We start from the raw sequence: 20,105 nt of genomic DNA on the forward strand, positions 1-20,105 counted from the left end.
GGTCAGGCTGTCGCTTGTACATAAATTTGTCCGATCATGTCATTCGCTTTATTATGATCAGAGATACGAAACAATCAACGCTGTACAGTTCTTAATACACTGTAGGGACTAAACATTTGTTCAAGAATGCGCACACTTGACTCTAGCGCTTTCACCTTTGGGAGTGTGTATGCACAGTGAAGTACTGGTTGGGGCACGATAGGCTGCTGTTAGCTCATAGGGAGAATACCCCTAACTCCCATTCCTCCTCACCATGTCAAAACATCACTGGAGCGGAGGAAGAACTTCCAAGTCATTGTCCAACCCTCCCGAAGCCCCTTTACAGCACATCACAACCGCAGATTTCACCATGGCTATGGACCTACAGCTCGAAGAAACACCACAACAATCAATTGCGCAAACGGCGTTGGCCATACCAGAGCTCGCGGAAAATATCCTGAACCGTTTGCCGGATGTTCGCGATCTAATTCATGTTCGGGCAACTTCGAAGGCCTTGACGACCATAGTCGACGGCACACCCAGCATCCAACGCCAGTTGTGGCAGCTTCCCACGCCAATCCCAAATGACGAAGACCCACATTACCCTGATTTGCCACAGATTATGTCCACGTATCCCATCACGCTAAGCTACCAGGAGGTGGAATGGGCTCTAGAGGCGAGTCGTCGCATGGAATGGGATGTGTATGACGCAATTGAGGCAGGCGAAGATGAGGTGACCGCTGCCGCGGTGCGAGATCAGCAATGGCAAAGTCTGTGGTATTCGTTCGAGAAACCTAACTATACGTTTCACCTTGATACTATCCTCGAGCAGACACCTCAGCAACAGGCGTTCAAGTGCAACAGTTGCCAGCGCATTCACCCTCCATACGCTGCCTCGGGCTTACATAAAGCTCTCCGCTTCCTACACAACCACGAAATATGCGGTCACGGCTATGGTTCGGAATTGCTCCTTCGTTTCGCTCTTATGAATCTCGGGCGTGCAGACTACCGGATGGGGCCTGCATTGGACGAAAACCAGGGTCGCATGTGTGGTCGCAAAAAATTGTATATTCTAGCGTTGTTTGCCAGGGCTGTAAGCAACGCTTACGAAACCGCAAAGCAACGCGGTATTCTTCAACATTACTTCATGGCGCCCGTGTGCACGAGGCTCATTCTGACTTGCGTCGAAGGTTCAGACCCCGTGGATCTGGGGAATATGATTGTTCGCGATCAAGATGGCATCAAGTTGGGGCAAGTGCTACGCGCTCTTCTGCGATTTTGTGACATGACCTTTACGCGCGGTCGCGCTAAGGTGCTGACTGTCAACGAGGCCTATGTCACCGGTGGAATTTATGCTGAGACATCGAAGGAGGACAAGGCCTATATCGCCCAGCTGTACGACGAGGCACAGGAGGAGTTATCCTGCTTGCAGGAAGGTTATTCGGATGAAGACCAAGTAGCTCGTGGTTGAGGTAACAGATGCGCCCAGAGATCGCAGCGACTGATCCTGTATCTAGAAGCAGGAACTCTCGCGTCATGAATCATGATCTTCTGTCTTTAATCTCGAGCGTTCGTTTCGGTATACCAGAGTCTGGTGTCGCATGGCCCAACCAAGTTCGTTTCCACTGAGATATCGACATCAGCGTCACAACAGCAAACACGAGCGTCTGCTTCGTATGGAGTAAACGCAATCGGTTTTCGCATGACCGAATACAAATACTTCCATGCCCTCTCTTGTTATGTTCGTGCGTGCCCAGCCTGTATTCTTTTCTCTACATCTTTACTGATTTGGCACCAATTCGTCGCTATCATTGCTGGCAAATCAGCGTACTCTTCGCCCTAGCCTCTTCTCCCCCACTGTTAGCCAGGAGTGCCTGCAGCATCTACCGAAGATGCTTGAAGATCGTGTGGAAGGTGTGACACGTTGTTGGTTTCCGTGCCCATGCGACGACCTAGAGGAGGATCAGTGCGATTGCTGCTCGTGGTAATCGCATGCGAGGATGGGCCACAAATGCCCAGGTGGTGTTGCATGAGGCTGCTTGGGCGGCAGTGGTGACGTAGCTGCCTCCTGAACCTGGCACTAGCGCAATTTGGATTAGCTCAATGGGGACGGATTCCGGTTCCCGAGGTCTGACCTGAGCGACCGCCGCAACTACTTCTCGACATCCCATACACTATCGCAATCAGCTCTTGCTACTGCATGCGTTCATCATAATCATCCTGGTGTTCTGCGATAGTATGTCAGACGCTTGTGACATGCCCAGGTGTCGTTTAAAGTGTTGGCTGAGCATGAGGCAGAGAGATGCACACTTCAGCCTTCACTTGGCCTGCCCATGGTCGATTCGTGACCTAGCCAAAGCTTGATGGCAATTATCTTGTGGTCTATACCCTCTCGTGAGTGTAGTAAGTCGAAACAGCTCCATCTTATATCTGACTAAGCGCCAGCTGTTTACTCGACGCGTAATGCAAGAAGTCCCCAAGCCTTCGTACCACGCGATCATGTCACCACTGTGTAACGCGTTTGCCCGCTTCGTATAAACCGTCCCTTGCCTCAATTGCTACCCTGGTTCCTTCTTCACCGACCCCCTCATCACCATGGATTACCCCATCGTCGAGTCGCACTCGGCTGTGCAGCAAGTCGCGACGACAACTGAACTTCTCGCTGCAATCTTCATACATCTCAGCATACTCGATCTACTGCATGTGAAGCAGGTTTGCAGGCAATGGTGCGACTGTGTTCGAGACTTAAGCGAGCTGCAGCCAGCCCTTTACAAGCGCGCCACACCGGTGAAGCCTGGAGATAATCCGCACTTCAAGCCTTTAGACGAAGCGCTCGCCGCAGAGAAGTCCCGCGGAGGACAGACATTCGGAGAAATGTTCATCAAAATCGGTCACGATCTTGAGCGGCGCCTAGATTTGTTAGTGGGATCCGGTACGGCAGATGGCAAGACCTTCGACAATCAAAGTGGATGGCTCAGGCAACTTGATCACTACAAAACCGCGTTTAACATGATTATACTTTGTCACCACTGGACACCTCATGGCCCCAATCGCTCGATCTCCCTTCATAGTGCCGCTCCGCGAGCAATGACTGAAATGGGTGGCGTCCATTGTGGTATATGTCATACGTTCCACTTCAGCTTCCAGTGGGATAGTTTGCACCCGATGCTTCGATTCCTGGAACACATCCCATTTCTATGCATCGACGGATACAACTCGACGATTGACATACGGCTCATAGGTCCAAATTTGCCTTACTCCACAGACATCGAGCCCAAATACCAGGTGTTCCAAACTGCCATGGACCTCGCAGAACAGGTGGAAGACGTGGATTCGATATGTACAACATCTGGGTTGAAACATGACATCGGCATTCAACCTTCTGGTCTCCGACTTTCGGCGGCAGTCGGTCACTCGCCTCATCACAGTTCGACAGGTACACTGAGACGATCGGGCTTGCTCATCGGCGACTTCTTAGAAGGACTCATGTGGTGCACGCGGAAATTGGCTCTCGATGTACAGACTGATACAAGGGGCGTCTTGAACTTTATTGTGGGATCGACGGAGAGGGGACTTAAAGCGGCGAAGGATCCAATCGAGCCAAATGCGCTTCCAGAAGCGCAAGCCAGAGTCACGGCGATGAACGAGCGTATTGCTGTGATGGAAGCCCGCTCAGCACTGTGGCGACAAGCACAGAGAGGAACGGGTCCGTTAGGCAGCAGATTCGGGACGCTCTAGGGGTTCTAGGAAAATAGAACGAGAGTGTGCAATGGTGCAGATCATCCAGCATGTGCTTTGTGATTAATTTACCCTACAATAAATTAGCTTCCTTCAATCCGTAACCATAAGGAGTCTCACTTTCTATGAGACACATTTGTTATAGTTTCGCGATGATGAGTGTTCTGGTGTGACTAAGAAGAGGAGGTTTAGGGTGAATGTTGGCAATGTGTGTGTTTATGAGGTCATGGAAACCTGATTCCTTGCTCGCAAGCGAAGCGTTGTCTCCTGCAAACTGTATTCAAACGGTCTAACATACTCTACGTAGTTCATTACCGTTGCTTACTTACGATCTATCATCCAGAAGACACGTCGGTCTCACGTACAACTCGTTATAACCCAACGTCTTCCATAAGCCAATTTAAACCTCTTCGATTGAGATCTCAACAGGAATCGCTTTCCGCAGTTCAGACCGACAAGTAATAATACGCGCACAAAGGTTGAAGAGGTCTTTGAGAAGTTTCGCAAAGTCGAAGTTATGTGTCTCTTTCTGACCCTCCAACAGATGGCGATCGATAGCCGGATCTAGCTTGGCGATCCCATCTATAGCCTGCACCAGACGAACATACATGCCGCTTTCATGGAAATCAAGGCGCTTGTCAAACCCGAACAGTCTCTCACGACATACGGGACAAGTGGCTTTGCCTGTCTTCAGATGATCCTCAAGACAGATGGTACCGTGAACGTGGCCGCAGGGAGTACGGACAGCTGGCTCGGTTTTATTCGAATGCGAGAAAGACAACCCGTAGTCGTAATAACAGGCATAGCAGCGGCGATCGGCCACATCGCTCGCTGCCATTGCCTCTTGGGTACACGGCGTGGTGAAGTCCGATACCGCTGGGTAGATTGGTGGTCGTTTACTAGGTGAGACCCCCCTCCTCGTGTCGGAGTTGGAGTCGTTATCTTGGGAGCCGGATGGTACAATGTCCTCCATATTGTCGTTGTCTTCATCAGCATTTCGATCGTTTTCGCCTTCTGTGGCCTCGTTGTCATTCCCGTCATAAGATGAAGTTTCGCTCAGAGCAACGCTTCGCTCATCCAGCACTGCATCCAACTCACCAATGAACCCTGCTTGCTTGTACCGACAACAGGTCAAGTATGAAACCATACCGGTGAAAAGGTACCACTCCAGACACGTAGAGCTTTGACTTCCTTGTTCATCGAGGTACTCTTTGTGCATCCGATCGCTCAGGCCCTCGCGCAAGCTTTCATATTCCAATGTAAGCTCACGATAATTCCCTTCGGTTGGATACTGTTCTTTGCCTTTAGCTTGACGTTGCTTTAGCCATAGTATTCGGGCCGCGAGGTAGGGATGTGCGATGGACTCCTTGAATGTGTCGATGTCTAAATTGAAACGGGGAGGGTCGATAAGCTTGAAAAAGGGCTGACCTTCGGCGCGATACGCCAATGTCCGAGCGAACAGTGCTGCATCTGCAGTGTAGGCTCGATAGTAGTCTCTGGTCCTTTCCCGGTGCAACATCGGCCATCCGTCAGAGAGAGAAGCGATCTCCGTTCTCACTTCAGATGAGTAATTAGACGCTAAACCTTGATCTAGATTGTCTAAAGAGACATGATTAGCCTGGAAACAGGTGTACAAAGTCAGTACATGCATTGCATTCATTTGGCTTCGGGAATTGACTAACCACGAATGTAAGCAACGGTTGAGCTTCTGCCGTGTGTACTGAGTCAAGATCAAGGAGTTGCAGTCCAACGTGCTGCAAGACTTCGAAAAATACTCGGTTGATGCGGGTTGTTGAACAATCCAACAGTTTGAGATGTTCTTCGAATTCTATTCGCGCGGCGACATCCATCGTGTTCATTGACTCTGGTTCAACACAAGAGCTTCATTGGGGGGCGTGGATGGGCCAGATGTATAGGGTTTGGATTGCTATTCTGTAGCGTTTGTCGATCAAGCAGGCATCGACGTAGCAAACTTGTGGTTTGATAGCATCTCTTACACAGAAACACTGAATAGGTCTGTAGACTACATCCAGACAAAAACCTGCAAAGTAGGTAACCTAATGTTAACGTAGGCTCTAGGGTGCTTAATCCTTTATCAGGTTAATATGATAGTACTGTGAATGAGTCTAAACATAAAAGAACTCGGTAGAGAACACCCACTCTGGAGCAGTGAAACCACATGGTGATCAAGCCGAAGTAGCAAAGCAGCTTGAAGCCTAATAGCCCTGCGAAGAATCCCGGGCAGTGAAATGCGAAATTCCATGTAAGAAACTTGGTGGAACCCCCCATCGCCAAATCGTATTGTCATCAACGTAAGCTATTTCGCATACTTTGGGGTAGCTCTCATGAGACAAGTATTGACCAAGATAGGTGCACATTTTCGTATGACAACCTTAGACGCGACGAGTAAGCCAGCGCATTGTCTCATCATGTGGAAGAAGGACAGAAGGCATCAGACCCCAGCGCAAGAATTAGAAAAGACCAATACGGCGACTTCAACAGTCGCTATTAACAGTCTTGGTACTCTGTCCTGCATCGAGTACTGCTCCCCAACGGGGCGATGGCTTGGCTTCAGGTCGCATGGTCTTCGCCGGCTACATGCTGCATTTTGAGTTCGCGATTGTTCGGTCCTCGTAGCTTGGTGGTTTCAACCTTGTTCATCAAGTGCCGAAAGCCCAGGTACAGGCCAGAAAACATGTTGACCATGGCTATCGCGCCTACGAAGCTGGGAAGCTGGGAAGCTGTACCGAGTCTTACCTTCGTCGATAATCGTCGACATACTGGTACCAAAGCTTGAAACCGTATGGAAATAATAAAGTCGCAGCATGAACCATGCTGATCGCCATATAGTAGATGGTCATGAGGCGTCGATGGAATGTACCTAGGTAGCCTTCATGACAAGACCAACGGTGCGTCTGCTGGTGATGAGGCAAGTGCCGGCCAAAGAAGATGCCAGTATCTGTACAGCAAATCATGGCAAGGGTACTGCAAGGATGCAATACACCAAATGTAGTGGAAGTACTGCCCGAGCACAATCGGAGAGCGCCAGCGCACCTCGTGACGGCACGCCCGGGTTTGAGGGTCGCATGATCTGGTGTCGCATAAGTATTGGCTGCACCCTTCGCCGGATGATGATCGCAAGAACGTGATACTCACCGCCATAGTCGCTCTATATATCCTCGTTAGCAATTTTACTGTCTGCTAAATACTACGTCCAAGAGTTTGAACGCATCAGTTTGTCTCCCCCGTCGATGTCGAGAGCCTGAGGTGCGACATCTGTCTTGCCCCGCCACCCCGCCTCCTCGGCTGTGGCGCCCTTATCGCTTATCGCGACATTTCCGCATCCGTCTTCGGCGCGTCATCTGCTCCTTCGCGTCGACACGCCTCAAAGGGCGGGCAGCCTCCCCCGGGAGCGTCTTACTTCTCTCGAGCCTAAGGATAAAGAGCCTCGTCTCCGCTCACTGGCGAAACGCGTAGTTACTTTTTATACCCTACCCGAGCCAACACCGGCCGGACGTTCATCAGGCGGCACGACTACACCATTCTCACGTCACGATCTCCACCAAGCAGCAGGAAGCGAGACCTCATAGTTTAGCCGTCCGGAGACCTCGAAGGATCTTTCTTTCCATAGCGCCAGGCGATAGTCGCATCACTATACCACCACTAATATTCCGATCAACCCTCTGTAGTACACCATGCCGAGCTCACCAACGCAACCATTCCCTCTCTACCTATTCCCCAGCCTTCCCTTCCGCCGCCGCCGAAGCTCTGCCATCAGCATCTCGACCGCCTCCACATCTCCGTCCTCGTCTCCACCCCAGCCGACCTCTTTCTTGACGGCCCAACCGAACTCACACCTGCGCTGCCAGAAGTGCCTTGCCGACCTCATCCCCACGTCAGCCATAATAAGCAAAGGGTTCACTGGGCGTCATGGTCGCGCATATCTTGTAGGACCACCATCGGCATCCAGCGCGTTTGCTGGTGGTGACATGTCAGCGACAGGCTGGAAGGCGGGCGACCTACCGAACACCTTGACGCACAAAGCCCACGCTCGTCAGCTCGTCACGGGTGCGCATACCGTGTCCGATATCAGCTGTCGCAGCTGTGGTACCGTGCTAGGATGGAAGTACGTCGATGCTGCTGAAGAGACTCAGAAGTACAAGGTCGGCAAGTTCATACTGGAGACGAAGAGAGTAGTCAAAGGCGCGGAATGGGACGAGAGCGTAGAAGAGGAAGACAACGGCATGGTGCTGGACAAGGAAGGTGACATCGAGTTCGATTCGCAGGACGAAGACGAATGCGAGGACCTCTTCAGTGGCATCTGGAGCCCCCAACTTGCGAGCAAGAGGAGGAAGCGCCGTGCTTACGGTGGCATCGACTTGTCGGTGTGAGCTTGTCGTCCCTTTTACATCCACAACACGCACGCACTCGAGCATTATTTGCTGTACTTACGCTACAACTCGACACGAGAAACGAACAAATACCCCGGGAAGATAGATACACTTCCACTTTTGATACCCAGGAAAGGCGCATGGATTTGGCGTAACGGCTTGCTTTTAATCAACGACATGTGTATGTACCTAGCTTACGTACCATGGTGCACCACGATAATTTGATCGTCACCAACTTGTCCACAATAGATCTCTCCATGCATTGATGTCTCGTGAGCCATGGATCAGGCCAGTAAGCTGTTAAGGCTGCGATACTACCGCTTCCCCGGGACAGCCAATATGCCGCGCTCACAACTTCGCACTCGCGCCCTTCTCTCCCTTTGCCACCTCGGCAACCTCACTCGAGCTCTCTGGATTCCACCCAGCGATCATGTCCTCTACAACATTGATCTCATCCTGTCCCCACACCAATCCGCCAACTGCTTTCCACTCTCCACTATCCGTCTGTCGCAGCACGCGATACGTCGGCACGCCGCAAAGACCCAAGTTCTTAGCCTCCGCAGTCAAAGCTCGTAGTTTGGCTTTTATCTCGGGATCGTTCGCGCGCGCGATGAGGTCCGCACCATTGAAACCGCCTTCGTCAAGAACATTGCGGAGGATGGATTCGTCCGAGACGTTTTGGTTATGCGACCAGCACGCTTCGACTGTGCCAGATTAGCATGTTGCATGGCATTTATAGGGCGTACTAAGAAAAAACGAAAGCGCGACTTACACAACAACTTCGTCGTCTCCGGCTCCACAATAGCAACCCTCAACACAGTGGGCGTTCTGATAGGGAATGTATCCGCCCAGTGGAACTTGACCTGTCGGCCGCCATCCTGCGCACTAACAGCGTTCCAATACTCCGTCCAATCCGCGTGATCCTGTCTCGACCACTTCGCCTTCGCAGGACTAACCGCCGACCCAGGTAGATTCGGCGCGCCGATCTCTCTAAACAATATGCCCAGCAGAAAAGGTTTCATGACAACTTCCAGTCCGGATCCAAAGGTGGTCTTCAGTCTTTCTAATTGCGTGTACCCCAGAAATGCCCATGGACTGCTGAAATCGAACCAAAACTCCAGCTTGACACGACCGTGAGGAGTGTTCTTCGGCACGCATCGAGGCATCAGACTCTTGAGTCCAGGGACACCACTCCACTGCTCCCCCTTCTCAGAAGAAGAAAGCGCAATCAACGTCGCCTCAACAAAATGCATACGATCCTGTCCCCAAAAGAATCTCCCTTTTTTCTCCTCGCCACTAACCCCCGTCCAAACCGCATCCGGGATCCAGAAGCCGGGAACACCAAATGCACCTCTCTGGATCGCTTCTTCAGTGCTCTTTTCCAACTCTTTCCTCGCGTTTACATCAGCAAAACACTCTTCTCCCAACCCTTGCAGCCCACACTCCCTCGCGATCTGCAAGAGCGTTGTGTTGGAATTTACATCTTGGCCGTCTACCCAGTAGGCTTGGAATAACCTATCCGTAAGCAGCCTCCTCTTTTCCTGGTCCTTCACACAGTACAACAAACGTAGGGCATTGACTGTTTTGCGGGGGTGCTGGGGTGGAGGGTTGTATCTTACGTTGTATCTGCGGAGTGTGCGCTGCATACCCTGTGCTGTAACGGCTTTTTTGGCGGAGTTGAAGACATCGGAGGCGGAGCCGCCGGCGCCTTGCGGGGCGGCTGTGGCGCGGTAGATGGCGCCTAGGAGGACGGGTTTGTAGATCAGGTTTGCGTGCGTGCGTTGGGCAAGGGATTGAACGCGTGTGGAGGCTATGTAGGCGAAGGGGCAGGAAATGTCGTAGTTGAACTCTAGGGTGGGGGCGGCTGGCGCCATGGTGGTGGAGGTTGGGTGGTAATTGAAGGTTAGTTGTCAAGATACAGTAAAGAAGTATGTCTGTAGATGAGTTAGTCTACAGATGCGAAGCATGAGTAATCTTGGGCGACTGTTAGCTTCAGCTCGGTATACTGTAGCGTAGGTGTGGGGTAGATTCAGATACAGCCGAGGTTCATGCTATGCGCAGGAACACCAACACCTTCTATGATGGAACCTGACTCCGAAAATTGATCTTTTTGTAGTATCTACCTCTTGCGAACGATGTCGTAATCTACCACACGTGATCGATCACTCTAGTCTATGCATAGTTGAAGCTAGTTCTGCAGAGTGGACAGCTCGAGGCATCACTGCTCTTGAACCACTTGAACAGACAAACGCCATGGAACAAGTTCTTGCAAGTGTGACACTTCTTATCAGGCAACTTGCGATCGGATCCGACTATACTATAGCAGATCGCACATTCGATCTGGCCCTTGAGCGCTCCATCGACGTTCCTCTTGAACGTGGTCAGCGCATCGATCAGGCTGCCGTTGAAGATCGTAATAGCTCCCAGCGAAGTTCTCAGCCATGATTGCCACTTCTGTTCATTGACGGCAACGCGATTCAGGCCTTCGATGTGGGCATTTGCGAGAGGGAATGCGGCAGGCAGAGAAATCCTCATCGCCATGGTTTGTTCGTCGACAACGTAGGACGCAGTGATCTCGCGTGCGCGGTTGACGACCTTGACCGCGAATGCTGAATCGGGCTCAGATGCGGCCTGTTCCTCCGACCATGTGTTGACTGCGTCGAGGGCGGCCACAATCACAGGTGGTGACACGTACTTCTCCGTCCAAGGCTCGAGCGCGACGACTATGGCGCGCGACTTGGAGCTCTTGAACCAGGTCTTTGTCAGAGATGGAACGTCGCGCAGACACAGGAAGTACAGGTGTGTAAGTAGCCATTGCAGATCGCGCTTTGGAGGCTCAACATCTGCTTCGTATGTCGTGATGTCAAGTTTGGAGACGTCGACCGGCTTGTTGTGCGCGTGGCCAAGGAAGTCGAACATGAAATCGAGCAGACCTGGAAGGTATTCACCTTCTCTGATGTGCTCGACGTAGTCGTTCTTGACCTTGAAGGATGCATGTTCCAGGTGATCGAATACCAGCAACCAGCTCAACAGATAACCGCGCAATGGCAACGGCACACTGCGTTCAAAGTTAGCGTCAGCAATCGCTGCAACCGTAGGCGCGTCGATGATCAGAGATAGCAACTCCTCGGGTAAACGCGCGGTAGTCTTCTCCAATGCCGCATCGATAGATATCTGCTCTTGAGCTGCGGGAATTTGCTTATGCAGGATGTCGAAGGCAGTTTGTTGAACAGGTTGCGACTCCACGTATAGAAGAGGGAAAAGTTCTTCAGTGGACTCCAGATGTTTGAGCGACACCTTGGAAATCTGGCGCGCCAGCACATCATTAACCATCTTGAGTGGTTGATGGAACTCATCCGGAAAGTGCTGCGAATGCTTCAAGATATTGATAAGCCCATCAGCAACTGATTGCTCGTTTTCTTTCCAAGCGTCGAGAAGATCGTCGTTGGGCTCTTCGGCTTGCGTCAAAGTTCGGAGCTGTGCGTATAATTTTAGGGATGCGTGCACGAGAGGAATCGGGCTATCCATGCCGGACTCGTTTGACTCCAGCTCCTTCGTGGCCGCCCAGATGCCGGCAAGTGCACCCAAAATACCAGCCCAGTGCTCGCCGTACATATCACCGACCAACGGAAGCAATACTGTCAACGCGCGACACAGTTCGGCCTTGACAGGACGCGAGAGTGCGTCTTCTTGCAGCCACGGTACCACATGCTGAACAAACCGCATAAGACGAGGACCGGCGATGCTTTCCAAGATCCCCTCTTGACCCATAACACTGTTCAATAGAACAAGCTGCTGTAGTGCCTCTTGCGACTTTTGCAGGGCATCGATACCTGTCAGATCGGCGATGACCTCATTACACATGCGCTCACAAGCCTTTGCATATGACAGTGGCTCCTTGAAGGCGTTCAGCAACGCAAGAAGCTGGAGGGCGTTCTTTGAACTTCGCGTCGTTTTGAGCGTTTCCTGAAGTTGAGCAGTCTGTGAATTCTTCCAACCAGCGATCTCAATGGCATCAGCGATTATGACAGCGTACGCTCGTGCGTGATAGTAAGCTGGAGATGTCGCGCTGGCGTCTATGCTCCCCAAGAGTGTGTTGGCCCAGGACAACAGCGTAGCGTCGACGTCATCCTTCGACCACGTCGCAGCAAGGCTCTTTAGTTCGTGTGTCACAAGAGTTTGAGCATCCGTGGTGAAAGTCATGGCCTCAGCTTCAACGTCTGAGTTATAGTGCGCCCAGAAACCGTTCGCGCCAGCGAGGCCAAGATTATCATCTGCAAGTTGTACAGCGATCGCAATGTTGCGGAGATAAGCAGCCCGAAGTTCAGAAGGGAGCTTGTCCATGGTGAAATAGTCGGGGTTCTTGAAAAGCCTCGCCACGTATTGCGTGATTCTGTATGCAGGAGAGTAGCCATCGGCGTCTCGGGATATGGTTCTGATCGTGGAGGGCATCTGTCCATCCTTCACAAGATATACGGCGCCACCAAGGGGATTTGTGATAGCCAGAGATGATTTCGGTACAGCATTGAGGAATGGCTCTAGAGATGCATTCCAGTCGTCGATGCTTGGGAACACTTTAGCAGTCTCATCCCAGTCACTACCAGCTTTGACAGACTGCTTTGCCAAGTCAACCAGAGTCTCGACCGAGACCGATGTGGGCGTCGCGTCTCGCAGCCCTTGCTGAATGAGATTGTAGATAGATTGCTTGGAATCAGATCCGGATGATAGTATTGTCTGAATGGAAGCATTGACGGCCTTGGCGCCCTGTGCCACTTCATCATCTGGAGACTCCGAGGCGAGAAGTAGGCCTTGCAGAAGGCCGGAGCCTTGAGGACTGGCGACAAATTCTCGGAGCATCGGCGGGTTTGACTTGACTATTTGACGTAGGCCCTGCAATGAGTATGGAGCCTGGTGCGATATCGAGAGGGTTTCCGTCATGTAAGCGAGGATCTCATCTGTTGTTTTCGGGGAAAGTATCTTCGCTGGCGATTGAAGCATACGGTTGAACGAATCCCATTCGGTAGAACCTTCTACGGCTTCGCGTACGTTCGCAGTAATGTACTTCTGCAACTCAGGGTCCGAGGTTGCAAGATCGAAGGAGGGCGGAATCCTGGAAGAGGTAAGAATTGCTTCGAGCGCCTTAGTCTTCGCTGGAGAATCTGTCTCTTTTAGAACAGTCTTGAGTGACGCGCTCCATGCGTCCTTGAAATACGCGCGATCGGACTTGGTGTATAGTATGTCGATCAGGTATGAAGACGAAGGAGACAGCACTAGACCTGGGAGATCCTGTTGTATGAATGACTCTAGATCTTGTTCGGATTGGGTAGATGAGATCAAGCTAGGATTTCGTTTCGGCAAAACCGCGATGGTGCCCGCTGCGCCATATGGCTTTCCGTTTCTGTTCTTGAGTACTTCCAGAGCTTCCCCAACTATTGACGAGCAAGCTTGGGAAAAGATAGATTGTAGCTTCGTCAAATTCTCGATCGTGAGCGCTTGGTCTTGTATACTTGCGAAGCGTGTGGCGTGCTGAATGACGCTAGTTTGTGACTTCTCGTAGTCTTTCGACTGCTCGGGGGCCAGGGTTTTGATGGCATCGATCAATTGTTGTGAGAAGGTAGGCCATTGCTCTTCTAGCACAATGGCCATTCCTTCAATGCCTAATGCTTTAGAAAGCAGACTTGAAGCATTAGAAGGCACAGCCCAATGCGAGGTCTCTAGCGTCGGTCGCAGGTACTGCGTTATGATTGGTAGCACCATCTCCTGGAGGAGCTTGGTCTTGTCCTCGTCACTCAGTCGCTGAACCAGATACCCAGCCACTTCCAGGTATGCTTTGAATCCCGCTTCATGGTTGTACTTTGGCTCGTCCTTGCGGATAATGCCACCGTGCAGGGCGTTCAGCAGCTCCGCGGAGTTGGTGCTGGATTGTGGCAGAACCTCTTCTGGTATGATCCTCAACAGCTCAGGTATGCGGGCCCAGGTATCACGAGGTCCTAGTTGAGAACCCTTCTTCAGGAACTGCCGCAGGCGTCTGTCCACACCAGTCTTGCTTGTGTAGTCGGTAGTCCACACGGAGGGATGTCTGGAAGTGAGAAGGGTCAGAGACTCGACGTAATCGCCGACAGAACCGGTCTGGTCGGAGTTCAACCCCTCTGCTAGGTAAGCTTTGCTAAGTGTATCGAGGTTCTCCTGGACAGCAGCATCCTCCTTCGCAATGCATGTCCTAAGAAGACGGTGCACTGCGCGCCGTATGCCAGCGTCATTGTATGAAGCGAATTGCCACAGCTTCTTGTCGCCAATCAAAGTCTCGTAGTAGGCGTGGTACTTAGAGAGCTCCTCGGGCTGCAGATTATTCAACAGGCTGCCCAGTAAGGATATGCATGCCGAGATAACGCGGCTGTACTTTGCTTCCGCGTCGTCTTTGCTGACTATCCGCTCGTCACTCAGAGTCGCCGTGCTCTCCTTGTCCACTGCATCGCGACAGTATTCTAGTATGGGTTGCTGGTAGACCTTCCGAATGCTCTGTAGCTTTTCGGGTGTGTTGAAGACTTGTCGGAGTGAGGTCTGCGTCGCGTCGACTACGGATCGGTCGCTGTCATACAGACCACATAACCAAGCTGCCACGCTCTTAGGCATGTGTCGTGCTATGCGCTTGCCGGCGGATACGGCGAATTGGCCGTGGACGAGATGGGCATTCTGGCGAACGGCTTTCGCGTTGTCGATCGAGGTTCGCGGGTATATCTTGATCCATGCCTCGAGCAGGCCCTCTTCGACTGGCTCTTGCAGTGACGATATGTACGATTGTATGTCTTCCAGCGCCTTCGCCTTGGTTGTGCTGTCTTTCTTGGACAGATTGCGGAAGTAAACGACGACGTTCGGGTCCGAGATGGCGGAGAGGTCTGGGGGTTCGGACACGTAGGACAGGGGCGACGTGCTCGCGCTGAAGGCTGCGGATGTGCCGCCGAATGCGCCGAAGGAGGTCGTGGCCGCCCGCGCGCTGCTCGCCTGGGCCTTTGCTGCACGCTTTGACATGGTGGGGTTGGGTGAGGGCAATGCCACTCAGGGTCGAGGGAGGAAGAGAAGTAGGCGGGATGTCTTTGAGGCGATGAAACAAGTGAAAGCCAGCTGCAGCTACGTATTCAAATACACAAAAGAAACACACGCTCGCACGTCAGTCACCATGGCAGAGGCTTGCGGATTACGCGAAATATGCGGCTCTGCTTGATGACGGCACCAACTGTGGGTAGCGGAAGACGGTGGGGACATCCCTGCCCTTTGGCCAGACCCAATCGGTGCTAGCCTTGTCGCGCTGACCGCGACCGAACTTCGTCTGGAGGCAACCCACACTCGCAACTTCTCTTCGTTTCCGCCAACTCCCCTCCGCTACAACAAAATCCGCGCGGGCGGTGGACCATCAACATGAGGTTCTACATCGATAACCTCCCCGTGCTATTCCCATATCCCCGAGTATATCCAGAGCAATATGCCTACATGTGCGATCTCAAGCGCACCCTGGATCAGGGTGGCCACTGTGTCCTCGAGATGCCTTCAGGAACGGGTAAAACCATTTCTCTGCTCTCGCTCATCGTCGCTTACCAGCAGCACTATCCTGAGAAACGAAAGCTGATCTACTGTTCGCGTACCATGTCCGAGATCGAAAAGGCCTTGGCTGAACTCAAGGCGCTGATGAAGTACCGCACTACCGAGCTCGGCTACGAGGAAGAATTTAGAGGTCTTGGATTGACCAGTCGGAAAAATCTCTGTCTGCACCCGTCCGTCAAGCGAGAGAAGAGCGGCACCGTGGTAGACGCGAGATGTCGCAGCTTGACTGCTGGCTTTGTGAAGGAGAAGAAGGAGCGCGGCGAGGATGTCGAGCTCTGCGTGTACCATGAGAACTTGGATCTTCTGGAACCTCACAATCTCATACCCGCTGGTGTATGGACTTTCGATGGCATACTGAAGTATGGTGAGCAGCAGAAACAGTGTCCTTACTTCACAGCCCGGAGAATGATGCCCTATTGCAACGTCATCATCTACTCCTACCACTACCTCTTAGATCCCAAGATCGCAGACAGAGTCTCGAAAGAACTATCCAAAGACTGCATTGTCGTTTTCGACGAAGCCCACAACATCGACAACGTGTGCATCGAATCTCTCAGCATCGATCTTACCGAGGATGTACTCCGGAAAGCTACCAAAGGTGTCAACAACCTCGATCGCAAGATTACAGAAATGAAGACCAGTGACGCGACCAAGTTGCAAAATGAATACGCGAAGTTAGTCGAGGGTCTCAGAGCTGCCGATGAAGCGCGAAACGAAGACGCCTTCATGGCGAATCCAGCATTACCAGACGATCTCCTTACAGAAGCCGTGCCTGGTAACATACGGCGAGCGGAGCATTTTGTTGCCTTCCTCAAGCGCTTCATCGAGTATCTCAAGACACGCATGAAGGTGCTCAACGTCGTCGCCGACACACCACCAGATTTCCTCAAACATTGCAAAGACTTGACCTTCATCGAGCGAAAACCACTCCGATTCTGCGCCGAGCGTTTGACATCACTCGTCCGAACCTTGGAACTCACTAATATTGAAGATTACCAGCCGCTGCAGGAGGTCGCTACCTTCGCTACGCTAGTAGCCACGTACGAGACCGGCTTCCTCTTAATCATCGAGCCCTTCGAATCAGCGACAGCAACAGTACCAAACCCTGTGTTACATCTCACCTGCTTAGACGCGGCCATAGCCATCAAGCCCGTCTTCGAGCGCTTCTACTCCGTCATCGTTACCTCCGGAACCATGTCCCCGCTAGACATGTACCCGCGCATGCTCAACTTTAATACCGTTGTTCAAGAATCCTTCACCATGACACTCACACGGAAGACATTCTTACCAATGATCGTCGATCGCGGTAACGACCAGAATCAGGTCACATCGCAATTCGAACACCGCAACGACTTGCAAGTGCAGCGGAACTTTGGCAATCTGCTCATCGAGTTCTGCAAACTGACGCCAGACGGCGTAGTCGTATTCTTCCCTTCATATCTCTACATGGAGAGCATCATCTCAGCATGGCAAGGCATGGAGATCCTCGACACAGTCTGGAAGTACAAACTCATCCTCGTCGAAACACCCGACGCCCAAGAAACCGCCCTCGCGCTAGAAACCTTCCGCACAGCGTGCAACAACGGCCGCGGCGCCGTCCTACTTTGTGTCGCGCGAGGAAAAGTCAGCGAAGGAATCGATTTCGACCACCACTACGGCCGCTCTGTGCTGTGCATGGGTGTCCCATACCAATACACCGAATCCAGAATTCTGAAAGCGCGATTGGAGTTCCTGAGAGAGACCTACCGCATCAAAGAAGCAGACTTCCTCTCCTTCGATGCCATGCGCCACGCAGCCCAATGTCTAGGTCGCGTCATCCGCGGTAAAGACGACTACGGAATCATGGTCCTGGCAGACAAACGCTTCAACAAGAAGCAAACCCAGCTCCCCAAATGGATCCAACAAGGCCTCGACGCTAAGAGCACAAAGCTGTCCATCGACCAAGCTGTAGGCGCCGCAAAGGCCTTCCTGAAAGACATGAGTGTCCCGTTCAGCCGAGCGGAAACAGAAGGACACTCATCCTGGTCGCTGGAGGATCTGGAGGCTCATCAGCGCAAGAAGGAGGCTCATGGTATTAGTGGAACGGACAACCCAGCTATGCGCGCGTTGGAAGGTAGAGCCGAAGTCGAGCGCATGGAGGTTGATGAAGTGGATGAGTTTGGCGGCACGGCGGATGTTGATGCTGAGATGGCTGAGATGGCAACTGTCGACGCATAGAATGGCCCAGATGACAAGCCAATCCCTCGTGAATATCCTTACATGAAGGGCGGTGTTAGCGAGACCGGCAACTCATCATCCTAGCGCTTGGGTTGGATAACGCATTTTGGGCGCGCACCAAACGGTGATCTGGAGTATGGTAGAAGATTAGAATTGAAGGCGCATGATAAGCCGCGGTCCTAAGATCATACACTTGACAGATGTATGCGTGACTTTACGGTGAGGTGCACGTCAGAGTAGGCATGTCGAGTCGGGTTACAAATATCGCATTCAACTATGAACCTGTCAGGACAGAACACCCTGCTAGGAAACCATACACATTTCAAGCGACCGGACTCCATGCGTGCTACTTAGGAAGAAGAACCAACGCCCCAGTCCGCCATGCAGAACTCCTCAGGAAAAGAGAAACTCGGACCATATGCTGTGTTGTAGCGACAGACACCAAGAACCCTAACCACGTTCCATCTTCTCAGCACGTTTATATCTCCATATCCATGAACAACCATTTCTTGCTTGTCAACTCTTCGCCCTGGCTGAACTCGTCGAGCGTTGTGAGGCCGAAGCCGATCCAGCCCAGGTCCTTCGTTACGTTGGCCAGAGCGGCTTGGTCGACGTCGCGGTCGATGCACAGGACGAGACGATCGCAGGAGAAGTAGTCGACTTCGCAGAGTTCGAGGAGGGCCATGAGACTGTGGAACGTTAGTATATCAATGACGAGGACGCGAATATTGACTTACCCAGCCTTCAAATCTCCGTTGATGACGGATTCATCGAAGAAGATGAACATGGCCCTCTCGTCTTGCTTCTGAGCAACGAAACCCCGGAACCTGATGCCACCAACGTAGTCCCACATCTCAATGTAGTCGGCTATCGCGCCCTTCTCCTCCTCGAACCGCACCATTTCAGGCGCAGCAGAGTCGGTCGAAGAGTCCGAGTAGCGACGAGGATCGATACCGTAGTCGTTGGTGATAGCGGTGGTTGCAGTCGTAGTGTTGTCATATGGCATACCCATCACTAGCGAGTTCTGGCGATGCTGGCTCCCCTCACCCAGGAATACAGATCGCAGTGTCTCGCAGAAGAGTCTCTCACACTCTCCCGTGATGGTGTATGCTGCCCCCCCTCTGCGCGCCTTGCCACCTTGGGCGGTGGACGCGTTTTTGGCGGCGAGGGGGGGACTTGAAGGGGGTGATGGAATTCCCTGTGAATGTTAGTAGTGCCACCTACATGGAACGCAAGGCGTGAACATACCGAGCTGACCTCAGGAACACCACCCGGCCCCGGCAGACGGGGTAGTGGAGTAATGGAAGCCGTGAAGGCTGGCGGTAGCAGCGTTTACGGAGTAGCAGCTAGCGCGGACATTGCTCGCGGACGAGTACGAATGAATGCTACTATTACTACTCATACTACTACTGCTTCGTTTCGTCATCGCCATTGCTACAGTATTGCCACGGTTGGTTCGGTATTGGTGTAGTGGGGTAGTGGTGTCGAAGACGGTGGTGCGTAAGCGAGATTGTTCTTCGAGGTAGTTGCGGTATCGTTGTGTAACAGAGGGCTTGAGTCGACGTTGGAGTTGGGCGAAGATGAAGAGGAGTTGGGTTATAGCGCTGTGGGGTCTTTGGGGCTCGTGCACGCGTCTCGCACTCTGTATGGCCCGCCACTAGCGCTAGAATCTTCGCAATCTCGGAAGCCTCGGTTCTGCATTTTATCGTAATGACTGACGTGAGTTTGCGAACGTCGGAACCGAAATGTAAACAGCAGGGTTGCAGCATGTCACCTAGATCATGTGGCACTCTTGCAGACATGGCGCGTTCTGGATGTTGCTTGAAGATTGTGTATTACTACCGCTCGTACATCTCAACCGGAACACCGTGTAACTTTTCAAAGTAGCTTCCTCAGCGAACCTTTGCTCTTTGGCAACATCGCCTCGCTATATCACTTACAGACCCGCCATATGGAAAAGACATTGGCGAAGAGGACTGAGAGATCCTTCCTCCTTGCACACATCTAATGAAACAACCCCAGATTATGCAAGTCGGATATCTCAGACGACGCGCTATGCAGTTGATACAGAGACAGAAACGGAAATGAGAATGGCGCGAACGCACGCAGGCAGGCGGAGTCCTGCATGGGAGTGGATCCGATCCTGACGGGACCAAGTGGACCCTACTGCGCGTGGATTTT

General features: G+C 52.2%; 7 protein-coding genes across 7 annotated transcripts; 3 read left to right on the forward strand and 4 right to left on the reverse strand.

Moving 5' to 3' along the window:
• Nucleotides 1–253: 253 nt before the first annotated feature.
• J4E78_000278 (uncharacterized protein) lies at nt 254–1,450 on the forward strand (the record flags this gene model as incomplete). Its single annotated transcript, XM_049360944.1, has 1 exon — nt 254–1,450. One exon carries the CDS (start codon nt 254–256, stop codon nt 1,448–1,450), a length of 1,197 nt encoding a protein of 398 aa, XP_049226227.1.
• A 2,667-nt stretch (nt 1,451–4,117) lies between these two features.
• J4E78_000279 (uncharacterized protein) lies at nt 4,118–5,236 on the reverse strand (the record flags this gene model as incomplete). The annotated part of the gene is made up of 1 exon (XM_049360945.1): nt 4,118–5,236. One exon carries the CDS (start codon nt 5,234–5,236, stop codon nt 4,118–4,120), a length of 1,119 nt encoding a protein of 372 aa, XP_049226228.1.
• A 2,176-nt stretch (nt 5,237–7,412) lies between these two features.
• On the forward strand, nt 7,413–8,108 carry J4E78_000280 (uncharacterized protein; the record flags this gene model as incomplete). The annotated part of the gene is made up of 1 exon (XM_049360946.1): nt 7,413–8,108. One exon carries the CDS (start codon nt 7,413–7,415, stop codon nt 8,106–8,108), a length of 696 nt encoding a protein of 231 aa, XP_049226229.1.
• Nucleotides 8,109–8,456: 348 nt separating this feature from the next.
• J4E78_000281 (uncharacterized protein) lies at nt 8,457–9,982 on the reverse strand (the record flags this gene model as incomplete). Its single annotated transcript, XM_049360947.1, has 2 exons — nt 8,457–8,812; nt 8,881–9,982. The coding sequence occupies 2 exons, from the start codon at nt 9,980–9,982 to the stop codon at nt 8,457–8,459; spliced, it is 1,458 nt and encodes a 485-aa protein (XP_049226230.1).
• A 298-nt stretch (nt 9,983–10,280) lies between these two features.
• On the reverse strand, nt 10,281–15,137 carry J4E78_000282 (uncharacterized protein; the record flags this gene model as incomplete). The annotated part of the gene is made up of 1 exon (XM_049360948.1): nt 10,281–15,137. The coding sequence occupies one exon, from the start codon at nt 15,135–15,137 to the stop codon at nt 10,281–10,283; it is 4,857 nt and encodes a 1,618-aa protein (XP_049226231.1).
• A 459-nt stretch (nt 15,138–15,596) lies between these two features.
• Nucleotides 15,597–17,924, forward strand: RAD15 (DNA-dependent ATPase of the nucleotide excision repair factor 4 complex; the record flags this gene model as incomplete). The annotated part of the gene is made up of 1 exon (XM_049360949.1): nt 15,597–17,924. One exon carries the CDS (start codon nt 15,597–15,599, stop codon nt 17,922–17,924), a length of 2,328 nt encoding a protein of 775 aa, XP_049226232.1.
• Nucleotides 17,925–18,402: 478 nt separating this feature from the next.
• Nucleotides 18,403–18,936, reverse strand: J4E78_000284 (uncharacterized protein; the record flags this gene model as incomplete). Its single annotated transcript, XM_049360950.1, has 2 exons — nt 18,403–18,613; nt 18,662–18,936. The coding sequence occupies 2 exons, from the start codon at nt 18,934–18,936 to the stop codon at nt 18,403–18,405; spliced, it is 486 nt and encodes a 161-aa protein (XP_049226233.1).
• Between the last annotated feature and the right edge of the window lie 1,169 nt (nt 18,937–20,105).

Source organism: Alternaria triticimaculans, assembly GCF_023758025.1.
Source record: "Alternaria triticimaculans strain BMP 0046 chromosome Unknown scaffold_1, whole genome shotgun sequence".
NCBI lineage: Eukaryota > Fungi > Ascomycota > Dothideomycetes > Pleosporales > Pleosporaceae > Alternaria > Alternaria triticimaculans.